An 18,537-nucleotide genomic window follows, 5' to 3' on the forward strand; every position below is an offset into this window, starting at 1 on the left:
GTGTATTGTTTTCATATTTTATTTTAAATATTATAAATTCGTTTACAAGAAACTGAAAGTGATAATATGTATGACTTTATTTACTTTTGAAAAATTACAATTAGTAAATTTTGTATTTTAAAGGAGAGTTACTTAGAGATACAAGTATAGATATCTAGAGTTAAATTATGAAAGTCCGTTCCTATAAAAGTAAAAGAAAAGGTTTGCATGTATTTAAATATATTAGGATATGTAATCCGTAGTTTTAAGGCTAGAATTCAAAGATGGATGTGACAGGGTTGGTTTGTCATGCACAGTGACATATTAGTTATATAATTTGTTGACTATGGAAAAAAAATCAAATTTTACTTGAATATTTAGTGTTGATTAGATTAATTAAATTAAATAAAATATTGGTACAATTATATGACTCTAAACATTTTTTATTATTTTATTAAGGATTAAATAGGTTTTTGATTATTTAATTTTAAGTGAAAATTCAAATTATTCTTTTTTCAAAATTTTGATATAATTCAGTTCTTTAACTTTAAAAATATGTGAACTTGGTTTTTTCAACTAAATTTTGTTGAATTTATTTTATGTTTTAAATCCATGTCATAATAATATTTGAGTTTACATTTTTTCTTCAATGTTAGTTGAAAACTACGTCTGAAACCTAGACAAAATTAATAAATTTGGTTAAAAAGACTAAATTCACGCTGTTCTAAATATGAGATACTAAATTAGTTCAAAGTTTCAAGGAGGACTAATTCTGATTTTTACTGAAAGTTAAGAACTCAAATATATATTTAACCATTTTATTAATTATGCAGAAATAGTTCTCTTAATATTTGTATTCTTTTAAGAGTTGGTGGTAGACAGTAAAACACTTTTAAAATGATTTCTCAATTCACTCTAACTTGGTCAAACATTTCACTTTAAAAACAATCTTTTGTTTAACATCGAGAGGAAGTTAGGAGTGATATTTCATATCATAATTGTTGATATACCGAAGACTTGATTTTTACCGTCATTTTGTTAAGCATATTGTTCGAATAAGAGGTAAATATTGTAATATATATTTGAATAATAATTGAATAAGATGTTGAAAAGTGGAACACCAAATGTAATCTTGTAAAAAAACTTTCTTGATATTTTGAAAGAGATGAGTTTTAAAATGGTTTGATCTAACTAAAATTAGTGTGCAATAAATAAATGGGATTGCTTAAAAATGATAAGTGAAACTTAGCATTTTTCTCTAAAACACAAACAATTTTTACAGAAGTAAAACATAGGATTTTGATACATGAGTTATATTATTTTTTATAAATTTCACATAAACTAAGAATAAATACAAATAATTTTTTAAAATAAAGTTAGAAACAAACCTTATTAATAACACAATCCAATAGTAATGAGATATTAAACAATTTCTTTTATAGATTTTATAAAGAGATTTCATTTGTTAATCTATTATAAAAGCTCGTGTTTACAATATTAAAATTATATTTGAATGAAAACGAGTCTCGTACATGTAACAATATATAAATTAAAGTTAAATAATTTATTTAAATGTACTTTAAACTAAATATATTTCATATAAAGCATGTCAAACTTGGACTTAATTATTTGTTGGAGACTTATATCACACAATAGACATTTTTTTATTTGAAATATAATATAACTTAATCAGAGTGTCTATTTGAAATATAATCTAACTTAATCAAAGTGTCTGGTATGATCCTTCATCAGTCATACGTAAATGTTTTTTCAAAGACTACATGAGAAAATTAAGTAATGTATATGTAAACATTATCCTTCGAGATCGAAAGGGCTGAGATAAGAAGTAGAACACTCTTATAAATTGGAGGTAAGATATTGATGGTGAAAAGACTTTTTTATTTTTTAAAAAGAAGGAGAATAAAGAAGAATAGAAAAAAAAGATGATTTCATTCTATTATTTTTAAACTTGAAGTCCTCAACTTTAGGAATAACGTGAGCGTTTTAGTATGGGTCAATGTCAATAGTTTTTCAAACTTCGTCTATTTAACTTTTTATACATGTTACCGTTCTTTCTTCACTTCGTTTGGTCGTATTAGAAAGTCACTTGTAAAAAATATTTTGATGTCAAAATCAACAAAAAATATTTGACAATCTAGTAATAAATGTGTATTAAATATAATTAACCTACCACAATATTGTATTTATAAATTTTAAAATGGATTTTGAATTAACACTAATCTAATTACGATCCAACTGGTAATAATCATGATTTGAATTAAGATAATTATCATCAATCCTAATTTTTATTTAAGGTCGATCATTCAATTTATATTCTCTAACCGACCGATCCATTAGATATTTCTCACAAATGAAACTGTCTCATTCTAAATTGACGGTAGGATCATACTATACTGTATAGTAACCAAAATCACAACAAAATTCACAAAACTTCTACAATACTTCTACAATACGTTTGTGAGAAACAACACATACTATACTTCAAAATTAGTGATAAAAAACCGTAAACTAGTTTATTGTTGATAATATTATATTATTAAGAACCGAAATTGTAAAACTATTTTCATTGACACAAGGGAAAATTAAAGAAAAAGATATTAGCCTATTTGACTAAAAATCACGATACCGAACTACATTTTTTTAATAGGTATCCGTATCATATTTTATCAATTGACTTGCAACGCAATATATAACTTTTGGAGGGAAGTACGACAATGAAATACTTCCAAGTTAATTTTTGCGACGTGCTAAAGAACTTGAATTGACGTGACAATACATGGTGGTCCAATGACACATCACATAAACACATACATGATGCATCCATGTAATGAAAAGTAAAACAAGTAATTATAATAAGACGTTCCATCTCAATTAACTATAAGACCTAACTTAACAAACAAATACATATATGTATTTATTTATATACTCGTAATTAATATTAGTCACGGTCGTGTTTGCGATATCATTTTCAATTTGTCATGATGTTTCGTTACACGACAAACGGTGTCAAGAAAACATGTACGCCACCTAGTTTTAAACTTTGTTTGAGACTCATATTTTTAGGTTTTAATTTATGTGGAACATTGCGCCGTGGGGGGTTGGTTTTATATGAGCAATATAAAAACATTATTAAGGATCTGAAGAGATTAAAATTTTTAATAAAAGATTTATGCTCAGTAATGATATTTGAGCAGGTGTAACCAATTATAGTGTGATTGAGTTAAAGATTTTAATGGAATAGTTAATTTTCATTAAAGTCGGATTCATTGAATGGTCCAGCCAATTAATTCAATACTTTAAGAGATCCGTTTGTACTTTGAGATCTCTTTTACACAAACTATAAAAATACTCAATCCAAATATCGGAACACATGAATTCGATATTAAATTATGTATATTATTGTAGCACACAAAATTAGGTCTAAAGTATATATCATCGACATATCATCATGCACACACCATTCCAAAACTAAGGTATACCTAAAATATATTATATACTGAATGGCAATTAATTAGATATAGTTAATTATATGATTAAATATATTTTTAATTTTTAGATATGAAATTAGAATTTATTTTTGTTTAAAATTTTTGGTATATTTTTGTTTTTAAACTTAGATCATAAAATTATATATTTTTTCTAATATGGTGATACGTTAATGTTTTTTTACGTGTTAAATAATGTTGAGTTTAGATGTGTTAAATGAGACAAATAACTCAAACAACCGTTTAAAATATGTTTAATACATTAAAATGATTTTACTAAGTTGAATTAAAATAATTATATTTATTTGTTTTTAAAATTTAAATATCAAATTATATCAAAATTTAATATAAAAATACATTTCAATTTTGTGTACGAGAGAGTAAAAAAAATTAATCTTAATTATACACATATCTTTATTAGTATACAAGAGTGGTTCAATGACCCTATGATGCTACTAATCAATTTTGGACCACGAGGCAAGAGTATAAAATATTATTTATAAGCTATGCCAAGGTGAGAGATGAGAATAAAAGTGTTTTCTTCCTTTTCTCTTTGTTTCTGGCTTAAAGTTCTTTTCTGTTTTAAGTACCCTTTCTTTCTTTATTTTTTTTCTTTCTACTTGTCTTCTTCTGGCGTGTGATTGAGAGATTCAATAAAATTATTTTGACACAATTTATTCTAAAAAAGTTGTTAGAACCAAAAGGAATATAGTTGTTGAGATAGTACAATACAATTTAATAGAAAAGAAATAGGAAATCATAAATTTACATTAGTATAATTTTTTTTTATGATTTTCTATATACATTTATAACTAAATATGAAATATTTAAGTGTTGAATATTATGTATAATTTAAATATGGTGTTTGGTGATTACGGTGTTTAGTGACTACAAATTTGGTTATTCTTCATATAGAATATTCTTTATGAAACAAAATTAGTTAGTTGTAGCATATACATAGTAGTTCATGACCTAGTCGGTTATGGTCTAAATAAATTTATTAATGTTGACTATGGACCGGTCATATGAAAATATTTATTTATAACTATACAATATAAAAATCGAAAAGAAATACAAATTACCACTTGACAAGAAAATGTCACGAATTGATTAATAATTGTATTAATTATTTGATTAAAATATTAAGCCTTTCAGGATGGTGGGGACTGCTGATTTTATTGAAAACGTAAAGCCCAACTCGAAAGTCAATTAAAATTAAAATTTGGTTGACTTAAAAAAGACTTCCACACTGTCAGAACTTTACAAAATTAACTAAAATTGTTTACATAGATACTGAAAGAAAAAATTACTAATCATTTTGATTATTTAAATATTATTTTTTAAAAGAGACACTCTTATTAAAGGCATTTTTTTTTAATTATATTCTTATTTTTTTAAAAGGAAAGTATACTGTTATATTAAGAAACGGAACTAGTAACCTTAAGACTGTTAAGGTTGATAAATTGGGTTTGAGATTATATATGTTTTACATAGTTTATTGTTAAGGTTATTCAGACTTAAAAAATAGTGTTATGAATAAAAATGATTTTTTTAATTTAATTTTATTGCTCTAATTTTTATGTGTTAAGGTTAGATTATCCATGGATCTTCAATAAAATGGATGGTTTTAATTTCCTCACCCATTATTAAACCTATTTTTTTTATGAGAATAAAGTCAAGATCATTGTCATTAATAAATAAAAATGATGTACGTATTCCATATATTTATTCACATATAAGATAATGTGATGAAATATTTGTGTTGGAGATAAAAAAGATTTTCATATTACTTGCAAATAATGCAGAATGAATTTTAATAGTTTTACATAGATATTATTGGACACTAAGACTACACTTAATTTAATATATCATTTGAGTCCTTCAAATTTATTGATCAAAATTCATCAGTGTATGCAATTAAGGATATAATATGTTTATTTTTGTATGATAAATTTTTGTTCTTAATTTTGTATGTTTTTTATGTTGTAAATGATGTGAAAAATTGTATACATGTAAAAGAATTTCACAAATAAATTATTTAATAAATATCTTCGTAATATAATGTGTTCTTATGTATCACATTATGCCAATTATTCTGGAATATAGAATAAACTTATTAAAGCTTTTGAAATTGAAATTTGACTATAGGATATATATTATTAAGTATGATTTTTTATTTAACTATCTTGATGAAAGGATTATGAAGTGAATAAGATGAATAATAGTTTGTACAATCATTTTCTTTTGTGAATATTAATACCATATCATTATATCAATTTTAACCATATGTAATCTTTTTTTTCAATAAACTTTTTATCAACAAAATTAAAAAATAAAAATATAAAAGTTGGACACTATGAGTGTTCTAATCCTCTTACAAGAAATGTTCAAGATATCATCCAACGTAAGATATACATATTGTGGTACCATTACACTCAATAGTGCCAAATCTTGTAAGGTTAAACGTAACTCACCACTATTACACAAATTAACAATATATGCCAACTAGAAAATAAAGAGGGACAGGGAGAGAGTCTCTTGCTAGAACTGAAATGAAAAATAAACAATTTTGAACTGCAACAATTTGATGAGATTGGTCACATGTAGTATCCTTGTATCACAATCCGACCATTTTACTATGCTAACCAATTTCATGTTTAATAACTCATGTAATTTATTCATTGTCTTGGTTGTTCCAACAACGTCTCAAGTCTACAATCTCTTCCTACATAACTATACATGCCAACAAATCGATTATTTTTTCTAGAAAACAGTGAATTTCCAGCACATGCCTAAACTTGTTATGTTTTTCCCTTGCAAGTCATCTATGCTCACTAACATTGACAAGAAAAGTTAGCAATCTTAACTGTGTCTCAGTTATGAAATTTGAGGCAATCTTTGTAGGTTAACATAACTAGTATGGTGTTATTCCCTTTTATAGAGATTTTGAAGCATTGAATTGGACATTGGCACCAATCAAAATAAGAAACAATTGCTTTGGATAGTTTATGTTTCAACCATAACCATACATTCAACGGTGTCATGCAAAGTATTTTCTCTACATCTACCCTCCCTTACCTAAAAGCTACCATGTTTTTGTGGTTCCAAATAGCCTAAACTATTGATATTCACACTACCTTCTAATTATTGTTTTGTTTCACAATAAGTTCCATGAGCTAAAAGTGTTGGTAATGGATTTTAGGTTGGTTATGTTTCACCGAGTATTCACCCACCCACCTATCACAAAAATCTCATACCTGTTGAGCTATTTTACAATAGTAAAATAAGTGATTAACAATTTAGTATCAAATGATGAGTAATTTGTCACAATATATTGTTAAGACAAACTTTAGTAGTATAGTTTATTATCAATTATAAATGTAAAAAGAAGTAGAATATATGCTTGAGTAAGTTAGTAAGATAATATATCTAAAGAAGTTAATATTAAAGAATTGATACATTTTTATTAATTATACATTTTAGTTAAGTGGGTGTTATCACTAGTGCAAAAATAGACATATTAGAACATGATATTAAATTGGTTATAGAGGAATCAATGTATTAAAAAATATGGTGATAATTATGTAAATAGTTGAAATTATATTAGATTGGTTATGAAGGGAACTGATCTAATATTCCTAGATTATATCGATTATGAAGAGAATCGATCTAATATGCCATTTTAAAATCAAAATAGAAAATCAAGATGTCATATTAGATCGGTTATAGGGGGAACTGATCTAATATGCTTCCTTTTCTAAGGTGTGAGACCCTTTTCTCTCTTCTTCTTCCCTCTCGCACCTTCCTTATTCACACCCACTACCATTTTTCATGCCCAGTGTTCTCGCTTCTTTCCTCCATTGTTGAAGCTTCCATCTCCATTACCGCAACCATTAAAGCATCCATCGTGACCGCCACTTTGTGTTGCACGCCTTAAGCACCACCTTGTCGTTGCCACCGCAACCATTAGTAATGAGACCACATTATTGAAGCTTTTGTTAAAGATGCTCCATCCACTAGTCACGAGACCACCTCCTAACTCTTTTCTTTGACCGTTGCTCCCATCATTATTCTATTGACAAATGTTAGTTTTTAAGCTATTCAAAACTTGATTTGAGTTGAAATCTTTTTATTTATGATTTCTTTTGAAAGAATTACATTTTAATACTTAGTTCTTATACTATTTCAAACTAGATTTGAGTTATAAATTTTTTAAGAGAATCAGGCTTTAATAATAAAATATGGTTAATATTGTGATAAATTTTATTAATGATATATTATATTAATATATCATTCCTAGATATGTATAAACCTAAGATGTAGTTGAGATAGTTTTAACAAAGCAACCAAAATATTAAACCTCAAAATTCATCCAATGGAATGGTTTTCATTAACAAAACTATAATATATGAATAGGTCCTCAAAAACCATTTATCTTTTTTTGCACATCTTGTGTTAATTAAGAATCACAAAAAGTGAATGTTTATAAGCAACATAATCACATGATGTAGAATTTTGTAACACAAAGTATACAACATGTCTTTTAAACCAAGTTCTTATGTTGTGTAGTAATGGATCAAAGTTGGATGAATGTGAGAAATTATTGATGTGTATGAAAATTGAATTGAAGAGTTTTTACAATTTGGTCAACAGAACGAGAGTGAGACATGATTAGAAAATTTAGAACGAAGATAGAGAACTCTAAAAAGAAAGAAATTTAGAAAGATGATGCAATATAAAATAATGAAACTCGTTTATAAAAATTCCATTTTTACTTTAAATTTTTGTTATTAAAATAATCGAATCTCCTCTGTGTATATTATCAATTCTAAAATATTATTTTCTAGGTTCTTTCACTTATATATTTTAATTAAGTCTTCATTAAAAAAGTTTTTCTATTAAATATTTAAACTGTTTTTTTAAGTACTATATTATTTAATTGTTTTCATTAACAAGTAATCAATTCAATTTTTATTTTATAATTTATTTTAACTTGTAAATGAACTCAATCGATAAGCTAAGAAAAAAGTTAACTCAATCGATAAGCTAAGAAAAAAAGTCAAGTTAATTAAAGAATTACTTATAGAAATATGACAATAACAATTATTTTATTTGTTTGAAGGATTTAGTTAAAGCAAACACGAAACAGAAGAATAATATTTAAAAAAAATGAATTAAAAAATATTTAAATTTGAAATATTTAAAAATCTTAATTAAATTATGAAAGAAATAAGAAGACATAAAGGTTTGGGAGTTGAAGTTAGTCATGTGGCCCGTGATGAGCACATTCCTCGGTTCCAGCCTATACTAATTATAAAATTGAGCACCCAACAAACTATGCAAATTTTGTTAAACGTGTTGTGGTTCATTGAACCGTATCTACTTTATCTTTAAAATTATAGATTTTGAGAGTACTTTAAGGATTCCATGTGTTTAATTAATTAGTTTAATCATAAATTTAGGTCTAAAACAAATAATTAACCAAAACAAAACCCTGTCCTCAAGGATACGTGTTGGGACAACCTGGCTCTTTCCCTTGTCCCTCTGTAAGGTCACAGGGACATTCTTTCACTCTTCCAACCATTTCTATTTACTTTCCGAATCCTCACACAACTTTTACCTATTCATTTCTTTTATCATTTTTTATTTAATACCTATCATTTAACGTTAATGTTAAAAGTAATACAAAATTTTATCATAATAAGGATATAATCAAATTTTAGTCTCCTTTATGTTTTTCACTGTTTGATGCTATACATTAATAAAAACTGCAAAAGTTTAATATATATTATATATTCTATTTTATTATACATAATTTTTGTGGCACAGAAGGTGTTATATATTTTTCATAAATTATTAATATAATTAATTGTCTGATAAAATTTTAAGTCTTAAAAAAATTAATTTATCCTCACAAATACCTACAAATAATAAATTATATATACGGCATTAAAGAGGAACACATTGACTATATAGTAGACTCTGCATTTTAACTCTCTTTGGACACTTTGAAAACTGAAAAGGTGTCAAAGCTAAAATAATCTCCAAATTTGTTCGGACAACACGATTTGGAGGAGGAGAAAGGTTGAATAATTAATAATTATTACTTAAATTGAAATATTATAATATAACTTTTAAAAAAATTTCATTTGGTTGATCACCTACCCAAAAAAGCAGTTATTTATTTTTAGAATATATTGATTATTTCTCTAAAAATAACATAACATATTATACAAATGAAAAATATTTGGTATTGAAATTATGAAGCGCACTCTATTATTACAAGTTATCAAAATTTAATTTTACTGAAGTTTGAAAAGAAAAATAAGAATAAAAAAAGTAACACTTCATAATTATTTATAAGTAAAAATAATTAGTTCGGATTGGTATTAATATTAACAATTAATATTGAAAAAAATTAAAATAAACTTAAAAATTATAATAAAATGATTATTTCTCCAATAGTCAACTAAATACTTGATGGGTTGAAAGATGGGCTTCCAGTGGACAATATAGGTGGGCCCTTAGGTTGAGCAGCATGCATCTGGGCTTGGGTTAGTGTATGGAATGTCATGGTAGTCAATAATCTTTCAATAAGAGTTTTTTCCCCTCTATTAAAATAGTTATACTAAAATACGTTAAAAAAACATTAAAGACATATGAATTTTTATTTATTAAGTAATAATACTAATAAAAATATATATAAGTAAAGTAAACATGGGACTACTTGGTTAATCAATTTATGGAAAAGCAAAGCAAAGTAAACAGTTCAACTACTCATTAAGCATATTTCACAATTTTATTTTTATATATCATTATTTTATAATGGTCTTAGTCATTAGTACTTGTTTACTTGCATTTATAAACATAATAGGAGGATTACAACAACTTTATTTCAAATCTTCAAAGACAGACTAGTCTAATGACATAGTGTATAGTGGATGTAATGTAATGGTGGAAATGACACTGATGAAACTCGTTAGAAATATGGTGGTCAAACCATTTGAAAGTGTTAGAAGTCTTGATTTATGTCTAAAAATCATACTATTGTTTTGAACATTTACATTTTATTGTATATTAAAAAATATAGTTCTATCAAAGTAGAAAATTGTGGGATGCATGAAGAAGTCATCTATTCACATATGTAATATATATATATATATATATATATATATATATATATATATATATATATATATATATATATATATATCCATGTGTATTTATTTCATCATTTTCAGAGAATAAAAAGAAACCTAAACAAATAATTTAAGGGTTAAATATGTTTTTCGTCCCTTAAGTATCACACGATTTTGGTTTTAGTTCCTACTCGAAACTTTGATGGTTTTTAGTCCTCATAGTTTTGAAACTATTAGTATTAGTCCTTAAAAATAGACGACGTTAAGTTTTAGTAGATGTGGCATACGACGATGACAGGTTTGATGCCAGCTGCATTCTGCACTCTCTGCTACGTTGCTGGTCAATAAGAATCTGACACTCACGTGGCCATTCTCGCTCTTCCTCCCTCACCCTCACTACAACTGGAATTTCAACCGTCAAAAGGACTCAGAATGTTGCTGCCAAAGCCGCTGCTCAGCGCCTCGCTCAGGTCATGGCTTCTCAGACCGCCGACGACGACGGCGAAGATCTAGGTTTTTGCTACAGTGCTCCCCCGCCTCTATCTCTCTTCAGGAACTCTGCTAAGTCCACTGCAACTCTCAGATCGCCATCTCCTGCCGCGGTCCGATTCTTCCCATTCTACTCCACATTTATTCCATCCATCATTAACTGACTTCGCCATTGTTTGCAGTGGTGTTTGCAGTTTTTTTTTTGGTATAGGTTGTTTGTAGAGTTTATTGGAGGATTCCACAGCCCCACTGTTAGCAGTTTTCATCAGATCATGGTGTTTCCTTGTTATTGGATTTTTTACTGCGCTGTATTTGCGTATGAAATATACTATAATTACATGGTGCTTCCTTCTTAGTACGGCCTAAACGTTTCTTAATTTCCCTTTTGAATAATCTAATTTGTAAATACAAAAGAATATGCAAAAGTTTTTAGATTTCATTTCCTATATCAGAAGTACTCCTTGTGAAACTCGAAGCGTGTAGTTGTCTTGTGGCTGAGTTCAAGTGATAGCTTCTTTAGCTCTTTTGCCAATACTGGCATTCCGCAATAGAACACTCCTGCAATTTTTATACATTTTCTTGTTAAAGTTTACTAATATTAGCAAGTAACAAATATACATCTCAGTTATTAATACGAATATGTTCTTTTACGATTAACTATTTAATCATATTAAACAATGGTTAATTAGTATATTACTATTAATTGACTTAATTAATTGAGATGAGTAGTCCTAATAATAAAAAAGTTGTGGATAAAGTTATGGTATATTAACAATTTTATTTAAATATATAACCAGATGAAAACTCTATTTAATTTATCAATCATTTATTTGTATTATTATATTTTAGTTGTTAAATAATTGGTATAGTCGTAAAAGTATTATTTACTTTTAATATATACATAAGGTAATAAGTTTTAATCTTCTTATAATTACCGATAAATTTTTTTTGTAACTTAATTAACTACAATACTTCTTTAACTTTCGCAGTATCAGTTTTTTTAGGAGGGAAGGGTTAATTTGCCTTACATTTCAACTACTTTGACTCTACTTTTATGTAGTGGGATTACTTGTATTAATTTAACTTCTATCTTACGCAAACTAAATTTTTAAGATTTGTATTATTAGTAAGATACTTTAAACTAAATATTGTTTTATTTGTAAATAGTTTAAATTATTGAAGAACTGCACTAGATATCAATTTCTTCATATTTGTATTGAACAACTGGATCTATGGATCTATAGTTCCGTGTAAATTATCAGCTCATACTTTAGTACTATAGTATCATTCATAGTTTCAACCGGTTACTACAGCTCCTTTATCTTAATTTTTATCAGTATCCTTTACTTCTAAGCATATTTATAATTGTTGTCCCGATATTGCAGGAAAAAAGAAGGAAAATTCAATATCCTCTCTAGAAAACGGTTCTGCACTTGTAGCTAGCAATTTACCTACTGTAGAAAACGGATGTTTGGAAGCAATCTTGTTGAAAACCTCTTTCTAATTAGGCCTAGCAAAGTGTGTTCTTACCTGCAGTTGGAAAACAACAAAAGGAAAATGATCACTTTTAATGTTTGGGTGTGTAATCACAATAAGCACAGACAAAGCTCTGGTAGTCTTGTGCTGGAGCTCCATAAGGGCCATCAACGAGCAGTCTCGGTTGTCTGTGAAACAAATCGTCAATTAATGATGGATGGGATAAATGTGGAGTGGAATGGGAAGAATCGGACCGGGAGATGGCGATCCAAGAGTTGTAGTGGACTTAGCAGAGTTCCTAGAGAGAGATAGAGGCGGGGGAGCAGTGTAGTGAAAACCTAGATTTTTGCCGTCATCGTCGTCGGCGGTCTGAGAAGCCATGACCTGAGCGAGGCGCTGAGCAGCGGCTTTGGCAGCAACATTCTGAGTCCTTTTGACGGTTGAAATTCCAGTTGTAGTGAGGGTGAGGGAGGAAGAACGAGAATGGCCACGTGAGTGTCAGATTCTTATTGGCCAGCAACGTGGCAGAGAGTGCAGAGCGCAGCTGGCATCAAACCTAGCATCACCGTTTGCCACATCTACTAAAACTTAACGCCGTCCATTTTTAAGGACTAATACTAATAGTTTCAAAACTACGAGGACTAAAAACCATCAAAATTTCGAGTAGGGACTAAAACCAAAATCATGTAATATTTAAGGGACGAAAAACATATTTAACCCAAAATTTAAACATAGTGAGAACAAATATCCCATAAATAAATTAATACAAAACAAAATAATATATATATATATATATATAATTTTCTTTTTCTTTCTTTCTTTATTTTTATTAAGACAAGAATAAATTATTCTTGACAAGACAACAAAAATAAGATATAATATTTGTACAATATTATTTCATCTTACCCAATTTTATTTATTTATTTTATTTGAATCTCCCAATTAAAACCTTAAATTATAAACTAATTTATTCTTTAGTAAATTCATATTATATATATATATATATATATATATATATATATAAAAATAAAGGTTTACATGTATTACATATATAAATTGTTATATCCATATATAATATTTACAATATATACATTTTATAATATAAATTATATTTGATAATTTTAAATTTGAATTATTATAAACATATCGTTTTCGTGGATGATACTATTCATGTGCATATGCAAAGAAGGATGTACGAGGATTTTAGTTATTCGTTTGTGTTGATTGTAAAATGAGTAAGGGTGCAGATTTGAGGAATTGATGAAGTTTTACAATCCTTCCAATTTGTTCGGATTTGTGTGGATTGATGAGGAAATTCCAAAATGACCCTACTACAATTATCATATTTACTTTAGAAAAGTTAAAGTTTCTATAAGGTTAAGATCTATAATCGATTCTAAGTGAGGAGGAACCGATTCCACCAACCTCTCAATGTTGTTAGGAGTTCACGTGCACCTTTTGCTTTGCCATAAACAATGTTGCTTTTGCTTTGAGCTGGAATGGCAGAGATTCCTAAACAAAGAGGACAAAGATTCCTGAATGTACATAGTGCAAAATTTGAAAAATGTTGACTCGTTTGACTCCTTCACATAACCACTGTTGGCCATTAACTATTGCTAAGTAGCATTGATGACTTATAATAAATTCTTTGTTCAGATATAAACTCCTCACTATTATTAGAGTGTGCACTGTGCATATTGAGAGTATATTGAGAGTGTTGAAGGGAAAATCTTTGAGTTTCGAAGAACAAGCCAAGTTAGTGTGTTGGAAGACAACCTAAGGTGAGTGTTGTGGGTTTCATTGGACAATGTAGTTTGTGGTTGTTATATGATATAGGTTTGGCAAGGTTAGTGGTAGACGAGGCTTTTTCCACATGAACATGAAGCATGCAAGTCGTTCCATAGTCCTTAACAATGAAGGAGATGCAACTTTGTGATCTAGTTTGGACGTCTAAGTTGAAGAGGTTGAAGATGAAAGTCATGTCCATTGAAGAGGTTGAAGATGAAGGTGGTGTCCATGGAGGTTGTAGCTGGAATCGATTCCAGCGAGACTTTATTTGATTCCAAGCCGTGTGATAGAATATAATATAGGTGTATCTGATTTTGCAAGCAGCGTATTCGGTTTCAGTGAGTTGTATTCTCGTATTCGGTTCCAGTGAGTTGTATTCGGTCCCAGAAGGAATGTATTTGATTACATCATCCTTTATTCGGTTCCATTATTTCGTATTCGGTTCCAACATGAGTGTATTTGATTCGAGTTTTGGTTAATCCATTCATGAGCTTATGAGTTTGCAAACCTTGATGGTTGCTTGGAATAATAAAATAATTTGTAGTTATTTTATTATAATAAAAATATTCTATTTTTTAGTTTTATAAATAAATCAAGAAAAATAAAAAAGTAAGGGACTAGTGCATATGTTTTTTATTTTTTTTAAATATTGATTTTATTTATGAAAAGTAGGAGAATAACATTTTGAACTCTTTTTTTCTATATTTATTTAATCAATTTCACCATGTTTTACCGATTTAAATAAAAATATTTCTTAATTTATGTATTTGCATTAATCTAAATCACACATTTTTCATTGTTAATAGAATCCTGACGTAATGACACATGTGTATATTTATTTCACAAGAGTAAAATAATTTTAAAAAAATAAATTTTTATATTTTAAAAAAAAGTAAATAAAAAATATTAAATAAATGTAAAAAAATATTATGTGTGACGAATTATATTTTTCTTATTACTATTGCTAATTTATTCAACTTAAAATCCAACCAAATCAAAATAGTCAACAATGGCAAGAAACCAAACGTCACATTCCATAGGTAAGCTCGTGCAGCTACTCACCAGTTCACCTTTGTTCTGAAGAAACACAAGTTCTTATATTTTTATTTTTATAATTAATTAAAAAATACTTTATTATTATTATTATTATTATTATTATTATTATTTAGTTTTGTTTTTCAGAAAAAAATAATCCTTTGCCACACGTTAGTCTGAGAAAGATGTTGACAGAAGAGTTTGGATGTTTCAAAATTCAAAGCACTCCACGTTAAAGTGTGGAGGGACAAAGAAACAGAGCGCAACATACTCTCCTTCGTTCCTTCCACTGTTCAACTTTTGCGATTGGGAATGAACCCAGGGCTCCTTGCAGCTGCAACCTTGCTTGCCCTCTTAGCCATCACCTTCTCCTTCTTCAACCCTCTAGCCCTGTTTTCTCCGCCCCATGTTCCGGGATCCAAGGATCACCTCCACGCAGCGCGGATACTCCATGTCTCCGGCGCCGTCGGCCCTGAAAGTCTTGTTTTTGACGCTCACGGCGGAGGGCCCTACACCGGCGTCGCCGACGGACGGATTTTGAAGTGGGAAGGCGAGCAGCAGGGCTGGACTGAATTTGCTTTCACCAGTTCCAATAGGTACTGTTTTTATAATTATATATTGTTGTTACTATCACTGGTACCACTACTATTTCCCTTTTATCACGCCTTTGGTTTTCTCAGGCTGCATGTTAGTGTTTTGTTGGTGAGAGTTTAATTGGGTCACTGGGGTTTTGCTGATTTTTTAGACTGAAGGTTTCATTTTTACTCTAGACTGTGAAGGTTTATTGTTACCTTGAAGAAAGGTCCTTTCCCAGTTGTGGAACAGTGTAGAGTTGCTCTAACACACTGTTATCATGTCTGGCTTTTATATGCTTTAAGGGGAATTCTGCTTGGTAGGTTTTTGCATCATAATAAGTGTATGTGCTAATTCTAAATTATAATATTAGCATAATAGGCTTTGGAGAAGGTACAAAAAATGAAAAGAGAATATATGAAGTCTGAGTCTGTAGTCCAAATGGTCTTATCATTGTTTGAGCAGGCAATCATGGATACTTACTCAACTTTTGAATTGTATTTGACTGGATGTGCCACGGATTAATGCATAATGAATAGTTTTCTGTCAATTTCCTCCATTGAGTTCAGTTTACATGAACTTTCTCTGTCAAAGGAGATGAGCGGCATCGGGATTAGGCTGATTTTTATGTTTAGATGTCAGGACAATAATTGTACTTTAGGGTATCTTTAACTTATGAATTTAACGAGTTTAGTTGTCTGATTTTGAAGGTCGAATTGTGTTCGTCCATTTGCACCAGAGTTGGAGCATGTTTGTGGGAGGCCTTTAGGACTAAAGTTTGATAAGAAAACTGGAGATCTATACATTGCTGATGCCTATCTGGGCCTAAAAGTAGTGGGATCTGCAGGGGGTTTGGCCACGGAAGTGGTAACAGAAGTTGAAGGCCAGCCCTTGCAGTTCACCAATGACATGGACATCAGTGAGGATGAAGATGTGATTTACTTTACTGACTCAAGCACAATCTTCCGGAGAAGGTAAATTCAGCTCAAACACATCTTCCTTCAACCGAGGAAGGCTAGAAGTGTTTCTGCTCTCTTAATTGATAGTCCTTATTTATTATTGTTTTCTAGCTCTGCAGTGTATTAAATGAAGTTGAAAAGAAAATATTACATTTTAAAGATCCTGGTGTGGAATATTCAACCCTAATAAAGGAGCGAAATGCCTAACCAAGTATGAAAAGTATGAGTCACTTGCTCTATTGCTCAAGGCAAATACAAAATGAGGACTAATAATAAGACTTTTGAGATTTGCATTTTCACCTAAAACCATAGTTTTCTGCTCTAATTTCTAGCATGCCAATCTCTTTGTAATGTGTATCTTCTAATAGGACATGCTCCTAGAAGATGCGTATGGAACTAGAATTATGCAAGTACAATAAGGCAACTTTTTATTTACTGAGTCTAAATGTTGGCCCACTTTTGTTTGCAGGCAATTTATGCTTGTACTCCTTAGTGGAGACAGGAGCGGTAGGTTAATGAAATATGACAAGTCAACAAAGGAAGTGAAGGTTTTATTACGTGACATTGCTTTTGCCAATGGTGTTGCTTTAAGCAAAGATGGATCTTTCGTTCTGGTAGCTGAAACCACTACTTGCAAGATCTTGAAACTATGGCTTCGTGGACCCAAGGCTGGTGAAGTGGATACTTTTGCCGAACTACCTGGTTTTCCAGATAATATTAGAAGAAATTCAGAAGGTCACTTTTGGGTAGCTCTGCATGCAAAGGGAAGCCCTTTTGCGAAATGGGTTTCCTCCAATCCATGGGCGGGAAAGTTGATGCTAAAGATTGGCTTTAACTTCAAACAATTGCACTCATCAGTTGCAGGGTGGAAGGCTCATGCTGCTGCCGTAAAGCTAAGTGAGAGAGGAGAGATACTAGAAGTCTTGGAAGATTGTGAAGGGAAGACCTTAAAGTTCATCAGTGAAGTGGAAGAGAAAGATGGTAAGCTTTGGATTGCATCTGTGTTGATGCCTTTCATTGGCATTTATAGTTTGTGAGAGTAAGATGATGATCTTGCAGATCATCTTCTCCTAATAAGATGTAGTTGTGTACGCAGATTATGTAGAATTCAGAACTACTTTTAGTGGTTGATGAGGGAGGTTTTTTTTTTTTTTTTTTTTTTTACTTTTGTTCATTATAATAAAACATTGCCTTCTACTTCATGAACAAATGCACAAATATACATGTTATCTTTTAACTGCTTAAACAAATCAACAATAATTATACATTCATTTTCTTATTTAATTTTCATCATTTTTTTAAGAAATGTTGAAAGACAAGAGATATCTTTTTTTGCTTAATATATTTAATTATAACTAGCCTAAACACAAAGAGCATGTGAGTACACATTTCTTAAATATTTATAAATTATTTAAAATTTAAAACTAGTAATTAAAAGAGTTAAATTGAAAAAACAAAAAAGGTATATATAGTTATAAATATTATGAGTAATTATTTCAGTAATGTTGTGTAAATATTATTATGAGTAACTATTTAAATTTGAAAAAATAGTTATTAAAATGATAAAAGAGTAAATAGTTATTTTATAATGAG

General features: G+C 29.1%; 1 protein-coding gene across 1 annotated transcript; it reads left to right on the plus strand.

Moving 5' to 3' along the window:
- The first annotated feature begins 15,590 nt into the window (after window positions 1–15,590).
- Window positions 15,591–18,204, plus strand: LOC108327715 (protein STRICTOSIDINE SYNTHASE-LIKE 10). Its single transcript, XM_017561406.2, has 3 exons — window positions 15,591–16,008; window positions 16,696–16,959; window positions 17,414–18,204. The coding sequence occupies exons 1-3, from the start codon at window positions 15,725–15,727 to the stop codon at window positions 17,979–17,981; spliced, it is 1,116 nt and encodes a 371-aa protein (XP_017416895.1). The 5' UTR covers window positions 15,591–15,724; the 3' UTR covers window positions 17,982–18,204.
- Window positions 18,205–18,537: the final 333 nt, after the last annotated feature.

This window comes from Vigna angularis, chromosome 2, assembly GCF_016808095.1.
Source record: "Vigna angularis cultivar LongXiaoDou No.4 chromosome 2, ASM1680809v1, whole genome shotgun sequence".
Lineage (NCBI taxonomy): Eukaryota > Viridiplantae > Streptophyta > Magnoliopsida > Fabales > Fabaceae > Vigna > Vigna angularis.